This window comes from Hypoxylon trugodes (genome assembly GCF_022578975.1).
Source record: "Hypoxylon trugodes strain CBS 135444 unplaced genomic scaffold F4822scaffold_6, whole genome shotgun sequence".
Lineage (NCBI taxonomy): Eukaryota > Fungi > Ascomycota > Sordariomycetes > Xylariales > Hypoxylaceae > Hypoxylon > Hypoxylon trugodes.
Window position 1 is genome coordinate 312,908 of NW_026250021.1, and position 16,365 is coordinate 329,272.

A 16,365-nucleotide genomic window follows, 5' to 3' on the forward strand; every position below is an offset into this window, starting at 1 on the left:
GTCATTAAGTTTGACTCTACTGTAGCTTCCTTTTTATCGATGGCGCACCTAGAATGGGAAATAGCACCTGCTCATGGCCTATTACGTCAACACGCGCTCACACTAAGAACGGCCAACGCCGATAGTCCTAGTGTCTAAGGCAAGGGGACTCTTTTTCTTCTCCGGATTATTATAAACATAACTTCTTGTCATAAAAGCCGCAATATATTTTATATCTTAGGTACCTACAATTCTGAGGTGGTATTTAAGCACCCACAGCTATGGATAGGTAACGATATATATGCATTGCATTTATCAATCGGGACGAAAGACCTACCTGGTCCATGCCATCGCTCAATTGAAGCTAACATCCGAGTTTCCCTAGGTGTAAAATTTCCACGTGCGAAATGTGCTAGGACATATGCAATGCGATCACATCACATACTATTTATATCCTCTGTCAAAGAGGCTACGATCTGATTTATATAGTTTGTTATTCTTCATGAGCTCAACTGTTTAGGTATCTACGAGCAAACAGCCTTAGTAACCCCTTAAGTTGAGAGCCTCTAACATAGCATAGTAATCCCAATCCCTCTAATGCACAAAACGAACGGCGGATCTTAGAGTGTGTTGCTCTGCAGCGGGAAGTAGATTATGCGGACGATCAATGCATACTCTATATTATATTTATATGAATAGCTCCCTGCTTTATAGTTACGACGCATCCGAGGCATACCGATTCCTACAACATATTTCATACATACAGTAGGTCTTGTCCTGGACATCATGAGCTTTTCCCCGCTCCTGTGCAGACAGAGATCCGACTTAAAAAGAAGAAACCAATCATAGTCGTTGTGAAGTGGAGAAAAGGAGTTTCTGCAACTTTTAAGCGCCGACCAATTCTAAACCACGAGGGGAAAAGAAGAATCCAACCAATGAGAGAAGTCCGTTGTTAATGACCTCTATATATAGATAGTGGGTCTACTTTAGGATTCGACCAATCGTGATTCAACATTAATTTATACCAATGTCGAAGTACCGGCCACTCTAGTCCCAAGTCGGGCCAGTATGGTCAGTCCACCATCGCTCCATCAATTCCATCACATACTTCCCATTCGTTCAACTTGACTTACATCTTGATTAAGCAGCCCTTCATTGCCGCAAATGGGGTCCATTAGTTGCAGCATAGGTACCTATGTAGGGCGATTTAATTATTAGCTTGAGTTCATACTCAGGCTACCACTAACACTTAGAGCTACATAGACCTGCATAAACAGCACGCACGAAAGAGGACCCTATATTCATATCTTGAGTATTAGACGAGATATTGAAGGGCAAGAATCCCATGTTTCGATGTACTCCTTGATACAAAGGGGTTGGAAACATCGTACATACATACAGACTACACATGTAAGTGTAGGTGGATAGGGTCACACCCGTTTCACGGAATTTGCCATCCTATCTCCCATTAACCAATTTGATGAGTCCGTGCAGCCTATGTATACCCCAGGGCAAATATGTACATAGTCCAGGGATCTGCCAAGAGTCACCCTATCCCCCACGTCCTTGGCCCCAGGGGATCGATCACCCTATCCAGTCCCTCCATTACTTTTTGTCTCCTACACCCTCTTTTTCTCACATAGTACAGACTATTCCTGAGCCGCGGTGTAAGCATATCCTCCGGCTTTTCAAAAACCGAACATCATCTCTCATGCCATCGAAATAATATCGCGACATGGAAGTAATTAGCGACAGAGATCTTTCTTAATTCCTCGACTGAAAAGTCAAAAGGTGAAGGTAGCGGACCGAGCGTCAGCCACCAGATTGATTCGATCAAGGATATCAGCGCGAAGGGTAATTAATCAACATCCCGCCCGTGTCAGCGCCAATTCCCGGACTTATCTATTGTCGCCTCGCCCTACCCGCGCGCCTCCATTAAACACGGCCACGGCCGTTACAAGTGATGATGACCAGTCCGCGCGAAAGTGCAACCGCTCGACTTCGTCAGACCCTCAATCCTCTACGGACGACGGCTTTAGGAGGGTTTCATAACCAGCTGAACACGCCGCATTCCGCCGTGTCAGTTACTTCATCACATACTTTCGCCGGTCATCATACGCCAGCCAGTTCAATACAGCCATACAATCCTCAAGAATGGGGTCAATCCCCCGCCGTCGGTCATGAGCGAACTCACCAGTTTCCCCCATCGCTGTCGCTGCGCGATTCGCAAGGTAAGCATTCTATGCGATAGTGTTCTAGCTTACACCAGATGAAAGCTGATAAAACCAAAGCGTCAGCTCCTGCGCCCCCCCCACCATATTCCCCTCCACGGAGTCAGAGGCCAGCCAGTATAGTTTATGAGACTCCGCCAGCAAATATCTCCGCTGCGCGAATACCCGCATCGAGTGTCCATCGTCCCTCGCCAGAGCCGTCAAATACCCAGAGTTTTCCTCCTCCACCGGGCGCAAATGGACGCGGTGGTTCCCGGGAAAGGCGGTTTGGCCTATCCTCATTAACTAGGCGACGAGACCGAGGCACACCCGAATCTATCTCACCACCAGACCCTCATCCACCGGCTCCACTTCCTCGACCACAAACACTCGCGCTTCAGATGCCTATTCCTATCAATCCAACTGAAAACAACCCCACGTCTATGCCTCCTAACTCGCGCAGAGCAGCATCCGCAAGTGCGATTGATACACCCACGTCGGCTCGATCAAGATCAGCATCGCAGTCAAGATGGGAACCTGGAATGCCTCTTCCCCCACCACCACCGGGCCCCCCTCCCCCTCAATCTAGATCTCAAAGCCTGAGTAGGACTACCGAACCTATAGTCTCACCACCTACCAGGAGACCGCCACCCAGCGGAGTAACAGCCCTTGGGCCAGTCCCACCAACGCCAGCTGATTGGGAAAATAATGAGCGCGAGGAGCGCAGTAAGTCATCTAATCATCTCGGGTTAACAATTGATACATCATCCGCTTCCGAATCCAGTTCCCAGGCCGTACCCGATTCGGGGTCCGCGTCAACTTCGGCCGGCAGTGGGTTAAACAGGACGGGTGCCGTCCGAGGTGAAAAATCCCTGCGAGAAAGGCGGAACGAGAGTCGAACAAGACAAAAACCAGAGGACGGGATTCAGCCTTTATCTGACATTATAGTGCCTAGTGGTCCAGGTTTATCCCGCAGATTTTCTGTCCATAAGGGAACACCTCGAAGCGGCGGTAAATCAATCGCCGACATGCCAAGATCCGGCGATGACACGAATTTTGATTCTAGGAACTCAACACCTCGCCCGTCGGCCGGACTTCACCCAGAAACGCCGACGCCCCCGTTTTCACCGCATCCGCAAAAGGCATACCCGGTTACAGAGCCGGGTCACCCTATAGCCCCCAAAGCTCTCCCTACGCCACCACCACAAAGCCGATCTGCTTCCAACTCTTCCCAGGCACGTCCTGAAATACACAAATTAATGAATAATTTCTCATCGATTAATTCCTCTACTTATCCCACTACTAAACAAGCCATTGTCGGTCAGACGGCCGAGCAATTTTGCCAAGGCAGCATAGAACGGTTCCAAGCATTCGCCAATCAGGAAGCGGTTGCGGAGTCGGACGCCGAACGAGTAAAACTATTTACCGATTTCATAGTCAACGAGTCGAGGCTACGGCGCGAGAGATATGCAACAGCTATCGGAGTGATGGGGTCTGAGATACTTGATCTAACGCGGGATTTGTTCCGCCCTATGAAGGCACGGCGCGATTCGACGAACTCGCAAACTAGTGAATGGACGCCACAGATGCCTGAGTCGAGATCACAGCGGAATTCCCTGACTTCTGTCTTCCGCGACCAGGCACAGTCGCATTCAGCCCCGGCTTCTGCGAACCTTCCCAATTCACCGATCAACGGACCACCTCCTCCGCCTAATGCGAACTGGACTTCCCAATATATGCCTTCATTATCGCCGATTCTTAGTATGAGTGTTAGTGAGCATCTAGATGAGTCGAGTTCTCGGGGCAGACCAGCAAGCCGATGGTGGGAAACGGAATCCGGCGGCGAGTCAAATCGAATAGAGAGGACAAAACGGGAGTCCAAGTATATGGGTGTACCCAAAGAGGCAAGAGAAGCATTGCAATGGCAAGACCCCCCAAACAGCGCAGATAGCCACGCGGGACCTAGTCGTCAATATGCGGAAAATGAGTATCCTCCCGAAAAAGTCGGTTGGCACGAGTCGAAGCAAAATACACCCCAGCCATTCCGAAGTTCTCTCTTATCTCTAGGGTCATCCACACCAAATACTCCAAGTCCCTCTCATCTCGATGTATCACGGCTCGTTACATTACCACCACCATATCCCCGGCATCATCCCGCAGTAAATAACAACCACCCAGAGCTAGCGTCAACTCGAACTCTCGTACGCGCTCTAAGCGACATGCGAGAAGTTCAAGCAACAAAAGACCGGTTCATACAAGACACGCAAAGAGCACGCGACGAAGCCGCACAAGCCTCATCCTCCAGACAAAACGCGCTACGTACAAACCTTCAGCACGAGATCAGCGGAGGCAACATGTCATACGCCGAAGCAGCAGCCATCGAAGCCGACACACAAGCATCCGAAAACGCCAAAGCCAAGGAATTAGAAAAACACGAATTCGACCGCTTCCAAAACGCAGTAGTCATGCCTCTCAACGAGCTCCTAACCGGGCGTATCGCACAAGCGACATCCCTCTTCGACGAACTTCGCTCGCGTCTATTCGTCGAAACACAAGCACCGAACCCTAACATGCCGCAAGAAGAAGGCGACGAGCAACCGGAATTGCTAGAGAAACTTACGCTGCTGAAGTGGATTTTTGAGGCGCGGGAGATGCTGCATAGGGAGATTTATGATTTGCTAACGGACCGCAACGACCGGTACAAAGAAATGGTGATCACGCCGTACCGACTCTCGGGGAACGACGAAAAGCTGCGGACAGCCGAAGCTTTCTTCGTGGACGACGCGACGAAGCGGCGCGCGGCCTTCGCTAACGAGGTACTGTATCGGACGCGCGAGTTCCGGTCCGTGGTTGAGGAGAATGTGGAGCGCGGCGTCGATATGCAACTCAATGCGTTCTGGGACCTGGCACCTCCGCTGAAACGTCTGCTCGATAAGATCCCGTCTGTCCTTGACCACGGCTTCCGCATCCAGATCCCAAATGCTGAGTTCGATGAGAACCCTAGCTACCATGAGCACCCGTTGCAGTATCTGTTTAGCCTACTACTACACGCCGAGAAGAGCACGTACCAATTCATTGAGTCCCAGACTAATCTGCTGTGTCTACTCCATGAGATCAAAGAGGCGGTAACAAGTGCGCAGGCGAAAGTAGGTGAAGCGGAGGGGCGGGATGTCAGGATTGTCGAGAAAGAGAGAGAGGCGGAGCAGACGAAGCTAACAGATGATTTGAAGGAGAAAGTACGTGTTGTGCAGGACCAGTGGGAGGGGGCACTTGGTGAGGCGATGAGAAGTGTTAAGGAGCGCGTTGGCGAGTGGCTTCTATCCACTGGCGGGTGGGATGAGAGTCTTGAGGACGGAGGTGTGGGTGGCGTCTAACCTCGGGATTAGTACCTGAGATGAAATCCGACTTACAAAAACAGCGTTGGTGTGATGGAACATGTGCGATCGCTAAGTTGTTCCCGCGTGTTTGTGATACCCCTTTATTCCACGGCGGATACGATACGATACGATTTATGGCTTGAGTTATTTTTTTTTCCCTTCCGGATCTCCTAGGTGGGCTCGAGATTCAGGTTATCAATATCTCGAATGCCATGCAGAGTGACAGAAATACATATACCCAAAATCAACGTTTTCTTTGCTCGTGAGCCGCTACAGACACGCAGGTTCCTTCGCGGAAATACCAATCGATTGAATGAATACATCCAATTTAAGTACGATCCAGATAGATAAACCACATTAATTAGCTTTATGAGCCATAAAAGTCTTGATATTTGGCGCTTCCATACAGCGGCTACGCCAATAGGTACGCAGGTCTATGATTTCGACACCTTTTAGGCACAGCCCCCGAATCAATATCAAACAACCTCGTGTAGACTTATCCATTATTGATTGCTCTATCACAAATTATTATCGTCTATCCAATGTTTTCACATATCGCCTCCGCCCCCAAAGAAACAGACTCAAACCCGGGACCAGACCTGGAATAGGCCCGAAACGAGCCCAGCAGCAATGACGAGAGGCATACCCGCTAATGACGTATATGCAATCTCGACAAATCCAAAATCATAACAATATATACGTAATTATTAACTATCTAGGTAGTTAAAATGTCTTCAGATCTCATTGGCGTCCGTCATCATCGTGCGACTACCTAACTTTTTGTCATTTCATCGTCATGTAAATCACTCGTTTGAACCCAACCATTAGGCCACCCGAATTTCCCAAGCTACTGAACAATAGTAAATTACCATGCAAGGAGCATCCAGTTGACTTAAGCCTGGTAGTGACCCAGGTCCACGGGTATTTCCCAGACAAAGGAATACCCATCAAAGGACAGAAAGAAAAATGAGAGGCCTTAGAACTAGCTGCTGGGGCCCTTTCGGGGGCGGTATCCAGGTCTGGGGGCGAATGCCAAAGAACGAAACAAATTGAGGGATTCTTTCACCTCTAACTTGGCACCAGGGCCTTACGTTGCTTTGTCCCAATGAGGCAATACCCACATACCCCGGCTAGATCCAAACAGGAGCCATTTGTAATGATAACTTATTTCTATCCATATTTAGGCCCGTCTTATACCCAGCAAACCCGTACAGCTCGTCCTTACTCGTCAATTTGGTACTTTGGATAGTAGTAGACCAATATTTGACTTGTCATATAACCAATCATAAAGTTGGATTGTCGCCGCAAGATGAATCAGGGATGTCAAAATCTAGGTGGATTTTCGGGGCGTACCTATACGTACGTTAGTGGCACCTTTGTCCTAGTAGCCTCTTTGCTCTTATGTCTTATATTCTCCTCAACAGTGATAGAGCCGGATTCCAAATACCTCTTATGATGTAACTTCCTCTCCCGTTGGTGGAGCTAGGGACCCCTTGAGTCTTTACACCGGTTGCGAGACTGATTCATACTTAGGTAGGATGTATAATTTGCATTGTCAAGATAGGCCGAAATCATGCAAATGCAACTAGGTGCATCTGTCTATATACAATATCCAGTGGATACTCGTTAATGGCGACATGATATTGCGCTGCCGGGTGCTATCTATCCGATGATAAATGGCGAACGATAATGGAGGATTTGTTTGGCGCCGTAGCATAATAATATTAAGAGAAAACAATTTCATATTCACAACTACTGTAATGAATGCGAGCAAGAAACTATTCAACCGTATATTGAGCTCCCAAAACTGCGCTCTAAAATAGGCCATGTTATCTGCGTTAATTTGGCTGCATCACCCCATCGCGTAATACCCCCGATGGCCACCTGTACGTTTACTGTGTGGTTGACCAGTAGACAGCCCGTAGTAAGCCGTACTAGTAGGTACCTAAGGTAGGGAGGATTCCGTTCATGGGCCTGGATGTTCCGCCAGGCCTAAATCATCGAACGAATAGTTCTGCCAATCAGCATTGGTTGAAACGTCGTAGTACACCCGATCGTTCGTTTCCTGGGGCTGAAATGAGTTTTCTGGTATCGGAGTCATCCTACTTCCAGAAGCTGCCGTCCCTTCCGTCGGAATATCATCTGGGGGCGACAGTGCCTTCGTGCAAAGCCACCATAGGGCAAGATCTGTTGTGAGCACCTTCGGGCCATGCGAAGACCATGGGACCGGCATGGCATTTACCGAGTATAGGTTTGGCTCTAATTTCGTTCTAAACCGGCACACAATGAGCTCAGTGTCCGTTTGAATATATCCGTAGGGAGTTCGGGCAGCCTTGCACACGTTCGCGAGCTGTCTCAGCACCCAATAATGCCGTTTATTACTCAGCACAAGCTGACCGTTACATACGAATTTCTTCAAAGAGATTATTGCACTCGATTTCCCAAGGCCAACCACGAGAGCCTGGCTCGGTATCTTATCAAGCGCAATGAGGTGATCAACGTGGAATCTCTCTCCCACGCGGAGGGCCGCCGCTTCGTTGGCGTCCGTGCACACGTGGATAATGGTGAACCCATCGGCATGTGAAAACTTGGATTTGACAAGATTGACAGCAAAACCCATCAATGCTTTATTCCACCCAAGGAGATACCTGACATCCTTGGTTTGATCGATAATGAGACCAGTAAGCATCTGGCTGGCTCGTGGACTCGTCGCGACCGTCTCCTCTTGGACAGGTTCATCGAGCATATCAGCGTATTTGTTATTTAAACTGTTCAAATCGAATCCATGCCAGAGGCTAGCTTGAATATCCGGCCAATATTGAGATTTAGTATTGGCCGCGACGTTCAAGTTACATGTTATGGGAGGTTTTTTTTGGGTAAGTATGGTTCTCAATGTGGTGCTTCCATCCGACATGGTAATGGCTACCTAGGTAGATATCCGGGTATGAATATATGAATACAGTACGAGGGAGTTTGAAGTGCCGTAAAAGAGCCAAGCTTAAGGTAGGTGAAATATGGGTGCTAAAAGATTTGGTGTATTGACTATTGTGTTTGCGACCAAATCTATAGGGGAAGTCTTGAGATATATATATTCCAAAGTATACTACTGATGTTACTATGTACAGTACCTTATATAGTACCTGAAAGATAGCCCTTTGACCATATTTTAACATCTCCGCTTAAGGGATACTAGAATAATTGGGCTGTATGGCCTTTCAGGACTTTCTACATCTTTCTTCACCAGACTTCGGCTTATAGCATTCATCTTTCTTAACACGGACTATGAGCCCTTTCCATTAGATATTTCCTTCGATTTATTATTTCCATTTATGTTTTGTCTTATGGTATCCTAAAATTCTTTCGAGTTTCAAGGCATCCTGGACTTTCGTAAACCCAAGGCATTTTCAAGTACCTAGGATAAATAAGCAAGCCAAACCACAAGGGTTCGTGCAACCTGTCTTGCCTCTCTACCTACTCTCCTCCCTATCCTCGTATTTAAGAAGGAGCTGAAAGTCACTTTCTGTGAGACAAAGGAATGACGATTGATATCTAGGCATATTACCATAATTTATTATATGAGGTAGACAGTATATGACAGGTTAGAAATGACCAAAAACTAACACACCTGTCCTCGATGACCCCTCCTTCTGCGGATGTATTTTTCTTTCGCACTATCACAATCATAATACCACCTAGTCGGTCTGAGCTTCTTCGGGGCCCCTCTTCCTAGTTTCCTTGGGTCCAAGGGCACATATCCTCCCGGTTTTATATCAAAGGACGCACATTTCCTTGGGTCGACTAATGTGTAAAAACGCCTAGTCGGTTGCCTTCTCAAATCATACCGAGACTCACGAGGGATCGCACGGACTTTTATATTGTCCTTGTTATCCAAATTCCACTCGCATATCATCTGGTCGAAGTCCCAGTAGTCCGAAATGCAAGTACAGAAGATTTCTAACTCTAGGTTATCCTTCCCTCTCGGGCCAGGACCCAAATCGGCAAGACTTAGGGGAAAATGTGGTAAAGTAACTGCGCAGCTAAAATCGGAAATTTTGCCGTTGATAATCTGTCGGTCTGCCAAGTCCAAGTCAATAATTCCGAGTTGCTGCAACTTGATGATATCCTTGAGGAGCTTTCTTGCAAGGCGTGTGGTCAACTTTGTACCTTGGCCAAACTCCTTGATAATACATCGCACGGGTGCCTCCCTGCCATCCTTTAACAAAAAACGCTTGCGGGGTTCAACCCAATCATCACCGGGATACTCAATTTCCAACCTATTGTTGATATCGTCGAGATCGGCAAGGTCGTCGAGGCCACAAAAGAACTTCTTTGCGGCATGCTCCTGTTCTTCGTTAAGAAGCACGTAACCATAACACTTCGTTACTAGGTCTTCATAACCAGCTTCCCGAAGCCGACCGTAGGCACGGCACTCGCAATTGAAGGGTTCCGAACAATATTGCCAATGATTCCATACTTGTTGGTTACAATCTTCGGGGGGACGACGTTTCCAGTCAAACGTATCCGCAAATCTAAACTACAGCAGAGTTAGCTTTCATATGTCTCCGCGCGTTTTTACATAGTAGTACGTACCATTTTTAATGCGTATATTTTTCCCTCAATTCTGACTTTGAAGACACTCGAATGCAAGCCGCTACCGATAAGTTCAAGAAATTCAATTTCCTGCGATCCCTGAAATTTGAACGGCTCTAGCTTAGGGCCATACCACCGAGGTAGTGGTACTAGATCAGTATCAGGCTTGGGCCAATCTGGATACATGGTGGTAGCGAAATGCTTGGGAAATGTATAAGGGGTGGTAAAAGATGAGTAGATTAATTGCTGACGTTACCTGTTTATAAATAAGACGACTCTTATCCATTTCGGCCTATACTTACTGCGTAGCTAGGTAAATATATGGTAAATAAATATATAATGTTGTATCAAAACATTTCATAAATATTCCATCAATAGTCTATTAATAATTTCATAAGGTCGCTAATGTTTATTTAATAATTCTTTAATATATCGGAGTCCTTTAATGCTTTTGTATTAATTCACTCTTTATTTAATATGCGTCTTTGGAAAACCACGCATAAGTCTTTTCTTTGTTGGGGGATTCTTTCGATAATCGTCTTTGTCGGTTGTGGGACAGCGGACGATAGCGCGACGCCAATGCGTATTTCGAAATTTATACGCTGTCAGTAGGTAGCTAAGCTATATAAAACAATACATCTTGGGGAGTATCAAGAGGACCCCTTATAAGGAAGAAGGAACTCGTAGAATAAAGAAACTACTCATATATGTATACAATAGTTCCCGTAATAGATACCTGTGATCTCTTCGCGCAACAATAGAGTTGTTAACCCCCCATATGGTTGGTCTCATGACATACGCAACTCCTCATATGGAAGCATTTTTTTTATTACCTCCAAGTAGGTATCATGAATATCCAGGTAGGCTTTGGAGGTCGACCTCAAGGTATAGGTCATGACGTTACTCAAAGCTTACGGTCCGCTCTACTTACGTCCGACTGTGATAAGGGCTTGATAATATTTAGTTTCAACTAATAATTCTCTTAGATCCCTTTCTCCCTAAAGGAAGAAAATCTAATTGATCTATTTATACCCAGTATTATGTATGTGTATTTTAAGCGAATTTCTCGAACCTTTTGTGTTTATGCTCTTGTATATCTTCTGATGTGTCGGTCCGCCAATAATATCTATTCTAACTACCCATAATTCTAACATGGTAACCAACAGTGCCTTGGCACCTGTTCCCGTGTGACAGCGACCGCGGTTACCTAGGTAGTTACGACATAGAGCTAGCTCACGTTGCCATTGTATGGCCTGCCTATAAGGGTTGAGTTATCGAATGATGGCGGTTAACCTATATACATTGTCATGGCCGGCCTTAGGTCTTGATCTACCACTTATATTGTACGGCTTCATCCTAACGATTGTGCTTACAATGTGTCTAAACAATAACTAGGTACCTAGGTATGATTATGCTGTGCGCCGCGGTGCATATTTAGTCGTGTGTACTCTTCGGGTTGTGTGGCACTTGCTAGTATCTTGGTTCCGGAACTTAGAACCGCAAATATGGCCACCCACTCGTCTTATTATGCCGTCTATAAGCTTCGTTTCAGCGTCGCCCTGGAAGATCCTGACATTACCAGCTTAAGGTACCACGCAGTCATCTTCCTTGAGACCAGCGCAGATAATTCCAGGATTATGTATCACGTTATCGGAGACATCGCGTCTGGAATGAGTCATCAATCGAAGCCGTTCCAAAACCCTGAAATGTCCCGGACCTTCCATTCTAAAGGGCTACTCAGGTGGACTCATCCTATAGTATGGGATAATCTTCTCCAAGCAGTTCCAGTCCCCAAGAAGCAGAAATCGTTCAATATCAAGAGTATGAAAACCGAGCCTTTCAAGACTTTAAATACGCTAACGTTCTATAAGCCCGGGGAGCGACGCCGACCTCTTGTTAAGTGTACAGAGTGGACCGAGCAGAGAGCCATCCCAGCTCATTTGAGTTTCAATGGATTCTAGAATCCTGCCAACGTGTAGGCATGGGTACCTGGGTACATAACCTTGGGACTCATCACTTCTTGGAACTATGAAGGTAAAGAAATATAAGTCTTATTAATTATTTCAGAACTTAGAAACTGGTAATGAAAAGGTGATGAGGATGATCAACCAACCGTATTAGCTTACTTTTTTCATTTCATTTTTTTTTCTCTCTCTAAAAAAGAAAAATAGAAGGTTAAACCAGCAGAGTCAAGGATATAAACAGTCATGTACGTGATATTGTGGGTGATTATGTACTACCGGTCCATGTCGGCGCCCGGATTCAGAGTAGACCCGACACGGATAGATTACCAGCCCCCCTTTTTTAACCCGTTATTATCCTTATTACATATTTTGTACGGGGAATAGAATAGGTTTTCGTTATCCAGCTTCCCCGGCTCCCGTATCAATTGAGTATGACTCGTCGGATTCCTCGGGTTCATGAGCCTCGCGGGTTTCGCATTCAAATAGTGTCCGATGCCACTTGAATCGTAGTTCGGAGGCCTAGCTGCGGCACGGCATTGCTAGGTCTAGGATGCAATCGTATAGTAGGGCCAATCGAAGTGGATATGTCAACAAGGGTGTATTAGTAGTGGCTGAACGGATATCTAGGTCTTTACTATAGCTTCACCTATCACAACGTCTTTAGAAAAGAGTATTTTCCTAGCAAAGAACAAAAGTACATCAAAACGTGTGATAATGTATTTAATCCAATTATTGAATCTGTTTTATACTAACATGTAAAAGCGCGGGCTTGGTAAGCATACAGGGTTCTGCTGACACAGCCCCTATAAATGGACCCTTGTATGGGAACTGAATGGAGATATCTAGTAGAGCAACTAGGACGAAAAGTAACCAACAGAGGATACGTGCACTTCTTGCCAATACGGGTTTAAATAGGACTCTAAAATCCAAGACCTAGACAAAGCCAAGTTATAAAACACCGGAATTATATCAACATCATCTCCTGGAACGCTTCTCAGCTTTTATCGACACCTGCACCAGGCTTACTGCTTTGTCAGGGCAACATATCACACATTATTTCTGACTTTTGTTAGTGTTCTTCAACATATTTAATATACCTCCAATGGGCACTGATACTTTCCGAGCCATAGTTGTTGGGTCTGGTCCTGTGGGATTAGTGGCTGCCCATGCCCTCTCTAAAGCTGGCATAGATTTTGTGGTGTTGGAACGTCGTCCAAGCGTCCTCGAAGATGCTGGCGCCAGCATTGTCTTGGAACCAAGATCAATACGCGTCCTCGCCCAACTTGGGTTGTTAGACCAACTACAGGCTGTTTCTACCAACTTCATGGGTGTCGCCTGTATAACACTAGATAAACATAGGTATAAAGACTCAACGGCTCTTCGCCTGCATAAAGAGAAGTACGCTACACGATCCAAGAGAAGCAAAATCGAACGTAGGCTAATGTAGCTTATAGCCACGGTACCTTCGGTCACATCTACCATCGAGCTCAGCTACTACAGGTGCTCTACAATGGATTAGACACTTCTAGCAAATCTCGAATCTTTACCAGCAAAAAAGTTATTAACATCTCTTGTGATGATGATGGCGTCCGTGTCCACTGTGCTGATGGAACATACTACGATGGGTCTATTGTGATAGGTGCCGATGGTGCGAACAGCAAAGTCCGACCTCTCATGCGCACCCTCTCACTTGCGGTAACACCTACGGCGGACGCCAATCCAGAAAAGCCATTTCTTTACGAGTTTCGCACTATGTGGTGTAATTTTCCACTTCATCCTAGCTTCACCCCCGGCAAAAGTGTCGAGGCGCACTCTATGAATACGTCCGTACAACTACTAGCCGGGCGTGAGCGCGCGTGGATGTTTTTATACGAACGCTTAGAGCAGCCAAAACGGGACAAGAAATTCTATTCTCAAGACGAGCTTGTGGAGTTCGCGGAACGCCTGGGAGACCTACCTCTTAACGAAGAAGTAAGGATTAAAGATATGTTTCCGAAAAGGCACGGTGCTGGTATGATCGAGCTTGAAGAAGGTGTCTTGCAACATTGGAGCTGGGGACGTGTAGTCCTTGCGGGTGATGCGGCGTATAAGTTAATGCCGAATATCGGACAGGGCCTTAACAATGGTATTCAGGATATTGTCGTTCTCACCAACGGTTTGAATGATCTTTTAAATCCAACAAATGAGGGAGATCCCGACAACAAACACGACAACCGGAAAAAGAGCCAGACCGAGAAAAGAGGATTGTCCCAACCCAGTACGGAAGAGCTATCGGCCGTGTTCAAGCGCTATCAAGACACTCGTATGGAAGTGGCCACAGCAGCTTTCGATATATCGGCGCGCGCTGCTCGTCTTTCTGCTTGGACTAATTATATCTATTGGTTCTTTGACAGATGGATTCTGTCAAAACTACCACGGTGGGCCGAGAGGTTAATGTTCAACCGGGGGCAAGGTCATGTGAATAGTCACGCACACATCTTCACTTTCGTGAAAAGCAGAGAGCCATTTATCGGCAGGATCCCTTGGGTCAATCGTATGCCTAACTGATTAGAATACGAAGAGGAGATTTCCCCCCTCTTAACCATCCGCATAGATACGAATGATTAGAGAAATATTGGTCTATTTGTATATTAGCGCTCTCATGTATAATTCAGTAATGAATATCCCCAAGTCAACTTAGATCATAACTTGCAGAATCGTGCGAGGATGAAGTGCGTCATGTAATTTTCCAGTGTCCGTGAGCAAAGGAAGGCACCCCACAAGCCTTAGCGCACTTTTTGCCGTAACAATACCGCATTCACGCCGCATTCACCCCGATCTCTTTACCTAACATGGGCTATCGGGAATAGTGGATCATCACCGATCCGGCACCGCGACTGCCGCCGGCCGGCTTAATAACCGCAATAGGAGATAGAAATAGCACGTGTTTCCCTCGTCTAACTCACGATTGTCTATGCAATAGACTACGCCGTTCTTACGAAGTTGATGTACTCTAATAGAAAGAAGAAACCCGAGTTTTGTAATCGCATTCCACCTGAGTAGGATATTGTAAAGTTTAGACGCAATATTTAGCATTAATCTTAGGTGGCTATATTAACGTATGCTAGGCATATCAATCACATGCGAGAAATGAAAATCGAGTCTGGTTGATGGATTATTATTGACAGCCTACTCGGCCGTATCTACCCATCCAGTCCCCAACGAAACAACGAAACAACCCAACGATATTCGCAAGTTTTCTTCGTCCACCGCAGAATCCTTAACCTCCCGGAACAGAGCAGAGGTATGCTTGTATTGTCGTCGACTCGACCTATGTTAAGTCCGTAGGGTTTATACAGAAAGGGAAAATATTAGGTGATGACGAACCGACGAGGAACTGACTAGTGTCGGGAAACAGCTTGGCGCATGCGGAGTCGGATTGCTGAAGAAAAATAAATCAGTATTGCATTAGAATTATATATCATCTTCGGGATACTTACCAGCGATCTCAAATTCTTTCTCCGATTTGAAATCGAGGAATTTGGACTTCAGGTTGGGTCGGAAGGGGTCGCCTTCTTTACAAAGATCGTCGGACGACCCGCGGAGACCATGTACACGTCTAGCATGGGCGACCAGGGCGTGTAGATTTTTGGCATTCTTTCCTTGGGCTCCGTGGCAGATCGGGCACTCCCAGGAGGTGCCGTCCTCTGAGAACTGGCCCCTCTGGTAGGCAGAGTCGTCCTTGTGGGCCTTCGTAAGGTGGCTCGAAATACTCTTAGCAGTATTTTTATTTATGCTGCCACAGTAGCATAAGAACATTCCGTCCGTGGACACGAAGCCTTGGCCTCGTTCATGGGCAACCCTCCCATGGGGGTTAACCTTGGGGGGGTTCTCAGCCTTATGCCAGTTTCTGATACGAGGCATGTTGTAACTTTGGGTTGTATCCTAAGAATGGGATGAAGGTGGTGGAAGAGACTGGGAAATTCCTCCAGTGGGAGCACACTTAATAATTAGAATGATTGAGATTATTGCCGGGCGGTATTTTTTCATAATTATTTTACCACTGGAAAGTACGGCGGAAGGAGCAGTTAACTAACTATCGGTATCTCGCCAAACCAGTAAAAATCTGTTTCTAGGCGCTGCTACTGTAGAAAAAGAAATTACTCACAGGGGCGTAGGCGTCTTACCCCTGTGGCTAGAGCCTACAAGAAAGCTAAAACTGGATATGCTAAGCAACCAGATTGATTGGTACTCATACGAATATTT

General features: G+C 46.4%; 6 protein-coding genes across 6 annotated transcripts; 3 read left to right on the forward strand and 3 right to left on the reverse strand.

The window, feature by feature from the left end:
- The first annotated feature begins 1,829 nt into the window (after window positions 1-1,829).
- Window positions 1,830-5,783, forward strand: F4822DRAFT_276329 (uncharacterized protein). The gene is made up of 2 exons (XM_051454804.1): window positions 1,830-2,210; window positions 2,271-5,783. The coding sequence occupies exons 1-2, from the start codon at window positions 1,943-1,945 to the stop codon at window positions 5,561-5,563; spliced, it is 3,561 nt and encodes a 1,186-aa protein (XP_051312973.1). The 5' UTR covers window positions 1,830-1,942; the 3' UTR covers window positions 5,564-5,783.
- Window positions 5,784-7,361: 1,578 nt separating this feature from the next.
- Window positions 7,362-8,625, reverse strand: F4822DRAFT_443998 (uncharacterized protein). Its single transcript, XM_051463169.1, has one exon. The coding sequence runs from the start codon at window positions 8,478-8,480 to the stop codon at window positions 7,533-7,535; it is 948 nt and encodes a 315-aa protein (XP_051312974.1). The 5' UTR covers window positions 8,481-8,625; the 3' UTR covers window positions 7,362-7,532.
- Window positions 8,626-9,127: 502 nt separating this feature from the next.
- Window positions 9,128-10,362, reverse strand: F4822DRAFT_405732 (kinetochore Sim4 complex subunit FTA2-domain-containing protein). The gene is made up of 2 exons (XM_051458330.1): window positions 10,157-10,362; window positions 9,128-10,100 (listed from the first exon to the last, which is right to left on the reverse strand). The coding sequence occupies exons 1-2, from the start codon at window positions 10,340-10,342 to the stop codon at window positions 9,183-9,185; spliced, it is 1,104 nt and encodes a 367-aa protein (XP_051312975.1). The 5' UTR covers window positions 10,343-10,362; the 3' UTR covers window positions 9,128-9,182.
- Window positions 10,363-11,661: 1,299 nt separating this feature from the next.
- F4822DRAFT_429958 (uncharacterized protein) lies at window positions 11,662-12,117 on the forward strand (the record flags this gene model as incomplete). The annotated part of the gene is made up of 1 exon (XM_051461188.1): window positions 11,662-12,117. The coding sequence occupies one exon, from the start codon at window positions 11,662-11,664 to the stop codon at window positions 12,115-12,117; it is 456 nt and encodes a 151-aa protein (XP_051312976.1).
- A 1,105-nt stretch (window positions 12,118-13,222) lies between these two features.
- On the forward strand, window positions 13,223-14,667 carry F4822DRAFT_444000 (uncharacterized protein; the record flags this gene model as incomplete). Its single annotated transcript, XM_051463170.1, has 2 exons — window positions 13,223-13,518; window positions 13,575-14,667. The coding sequence occupies 2 exons, from the start codon at window positions 13,223-13,225 to the stop codon at window positions 14,665-14,667; spliced, it is 1,389 nt and encodes a 462-aa protein (XP_051312977.1).
- Window positions 14,668-15,261: 594 nt separating this feature from the next.
- Window positions 15,262-16,158, reverse strand: F4822DRAFT_405734 (uncharacterized protein). Its single transcript, XM_051458331.1, has 2 exons — window positions 15,600-16,158; window positions 15,262-15,541 (listed from the first exon to the last, which is right to left on the reverse strand). Exons 1-2 carry the CDS (start codon window positions 16,021-16,023, stop codon window positions 15,501-15,503), a joined length of 465 nt encoding a protein of 154 aa, XP_051312978.1. The 5' UTR covers window positions 16,024-16,158; the 3' UTR covers window positions 15,262-15,500.
- Window positions 16,159-16,365: the final 207 nt, after the last annotated feature.

Coding starts and splice junctions, on each gene's coding strand:
- F4822DRAFT_405732 (XM_051458330.1), bottom strand. CDS start 10,342: ATGTATCCAGATTGGCCCAAGCCTGATACTGATCTAGTACCACTACCT. Junction 10,101..10,156: donor AAATATACGCATTAAAAATG/GTACGTACTACT, acceptor ACTCTGCTGTAG/TTTAGATTTGCGGATACGTT.
- F4822DRAFT_443998 (XM_051463169.1), bottom strand. CDS start 8,480: ATGTCGGATGGAAGCACCACATTGAGAACCATACTTACCCAAAAAAAA.
- F4822DRAFT_405734 (XM_051458331.1), bottom strand. CDS start 16,023: ATGCCTCGTATCAGAAACTGGCATAAGGCTGAGAACCCCCCCAAGGTT. Junction 15,542..15,599: donor GAAAGAATTTGAGATCGCTG/GTAAGTATCCCG, acceptor ATTTTTCTTCAG/CAATCCGACTCCGCATGCGC.
- F4822DRAFT_276329 (XM_051454804.1), top strand. CDS start 1,943: ATGATGACCAGTCCGCGCGAAAGTGCAACCGCTCGACTTCGTCAGACC. Junction 2,211..2,270: donor GTCGCTGCGCGATTCGCAAG/GTAAGCATTCTA, acceptor ATAAAACCAAAG/CGTCAGCTCCTGCGCCCCCC.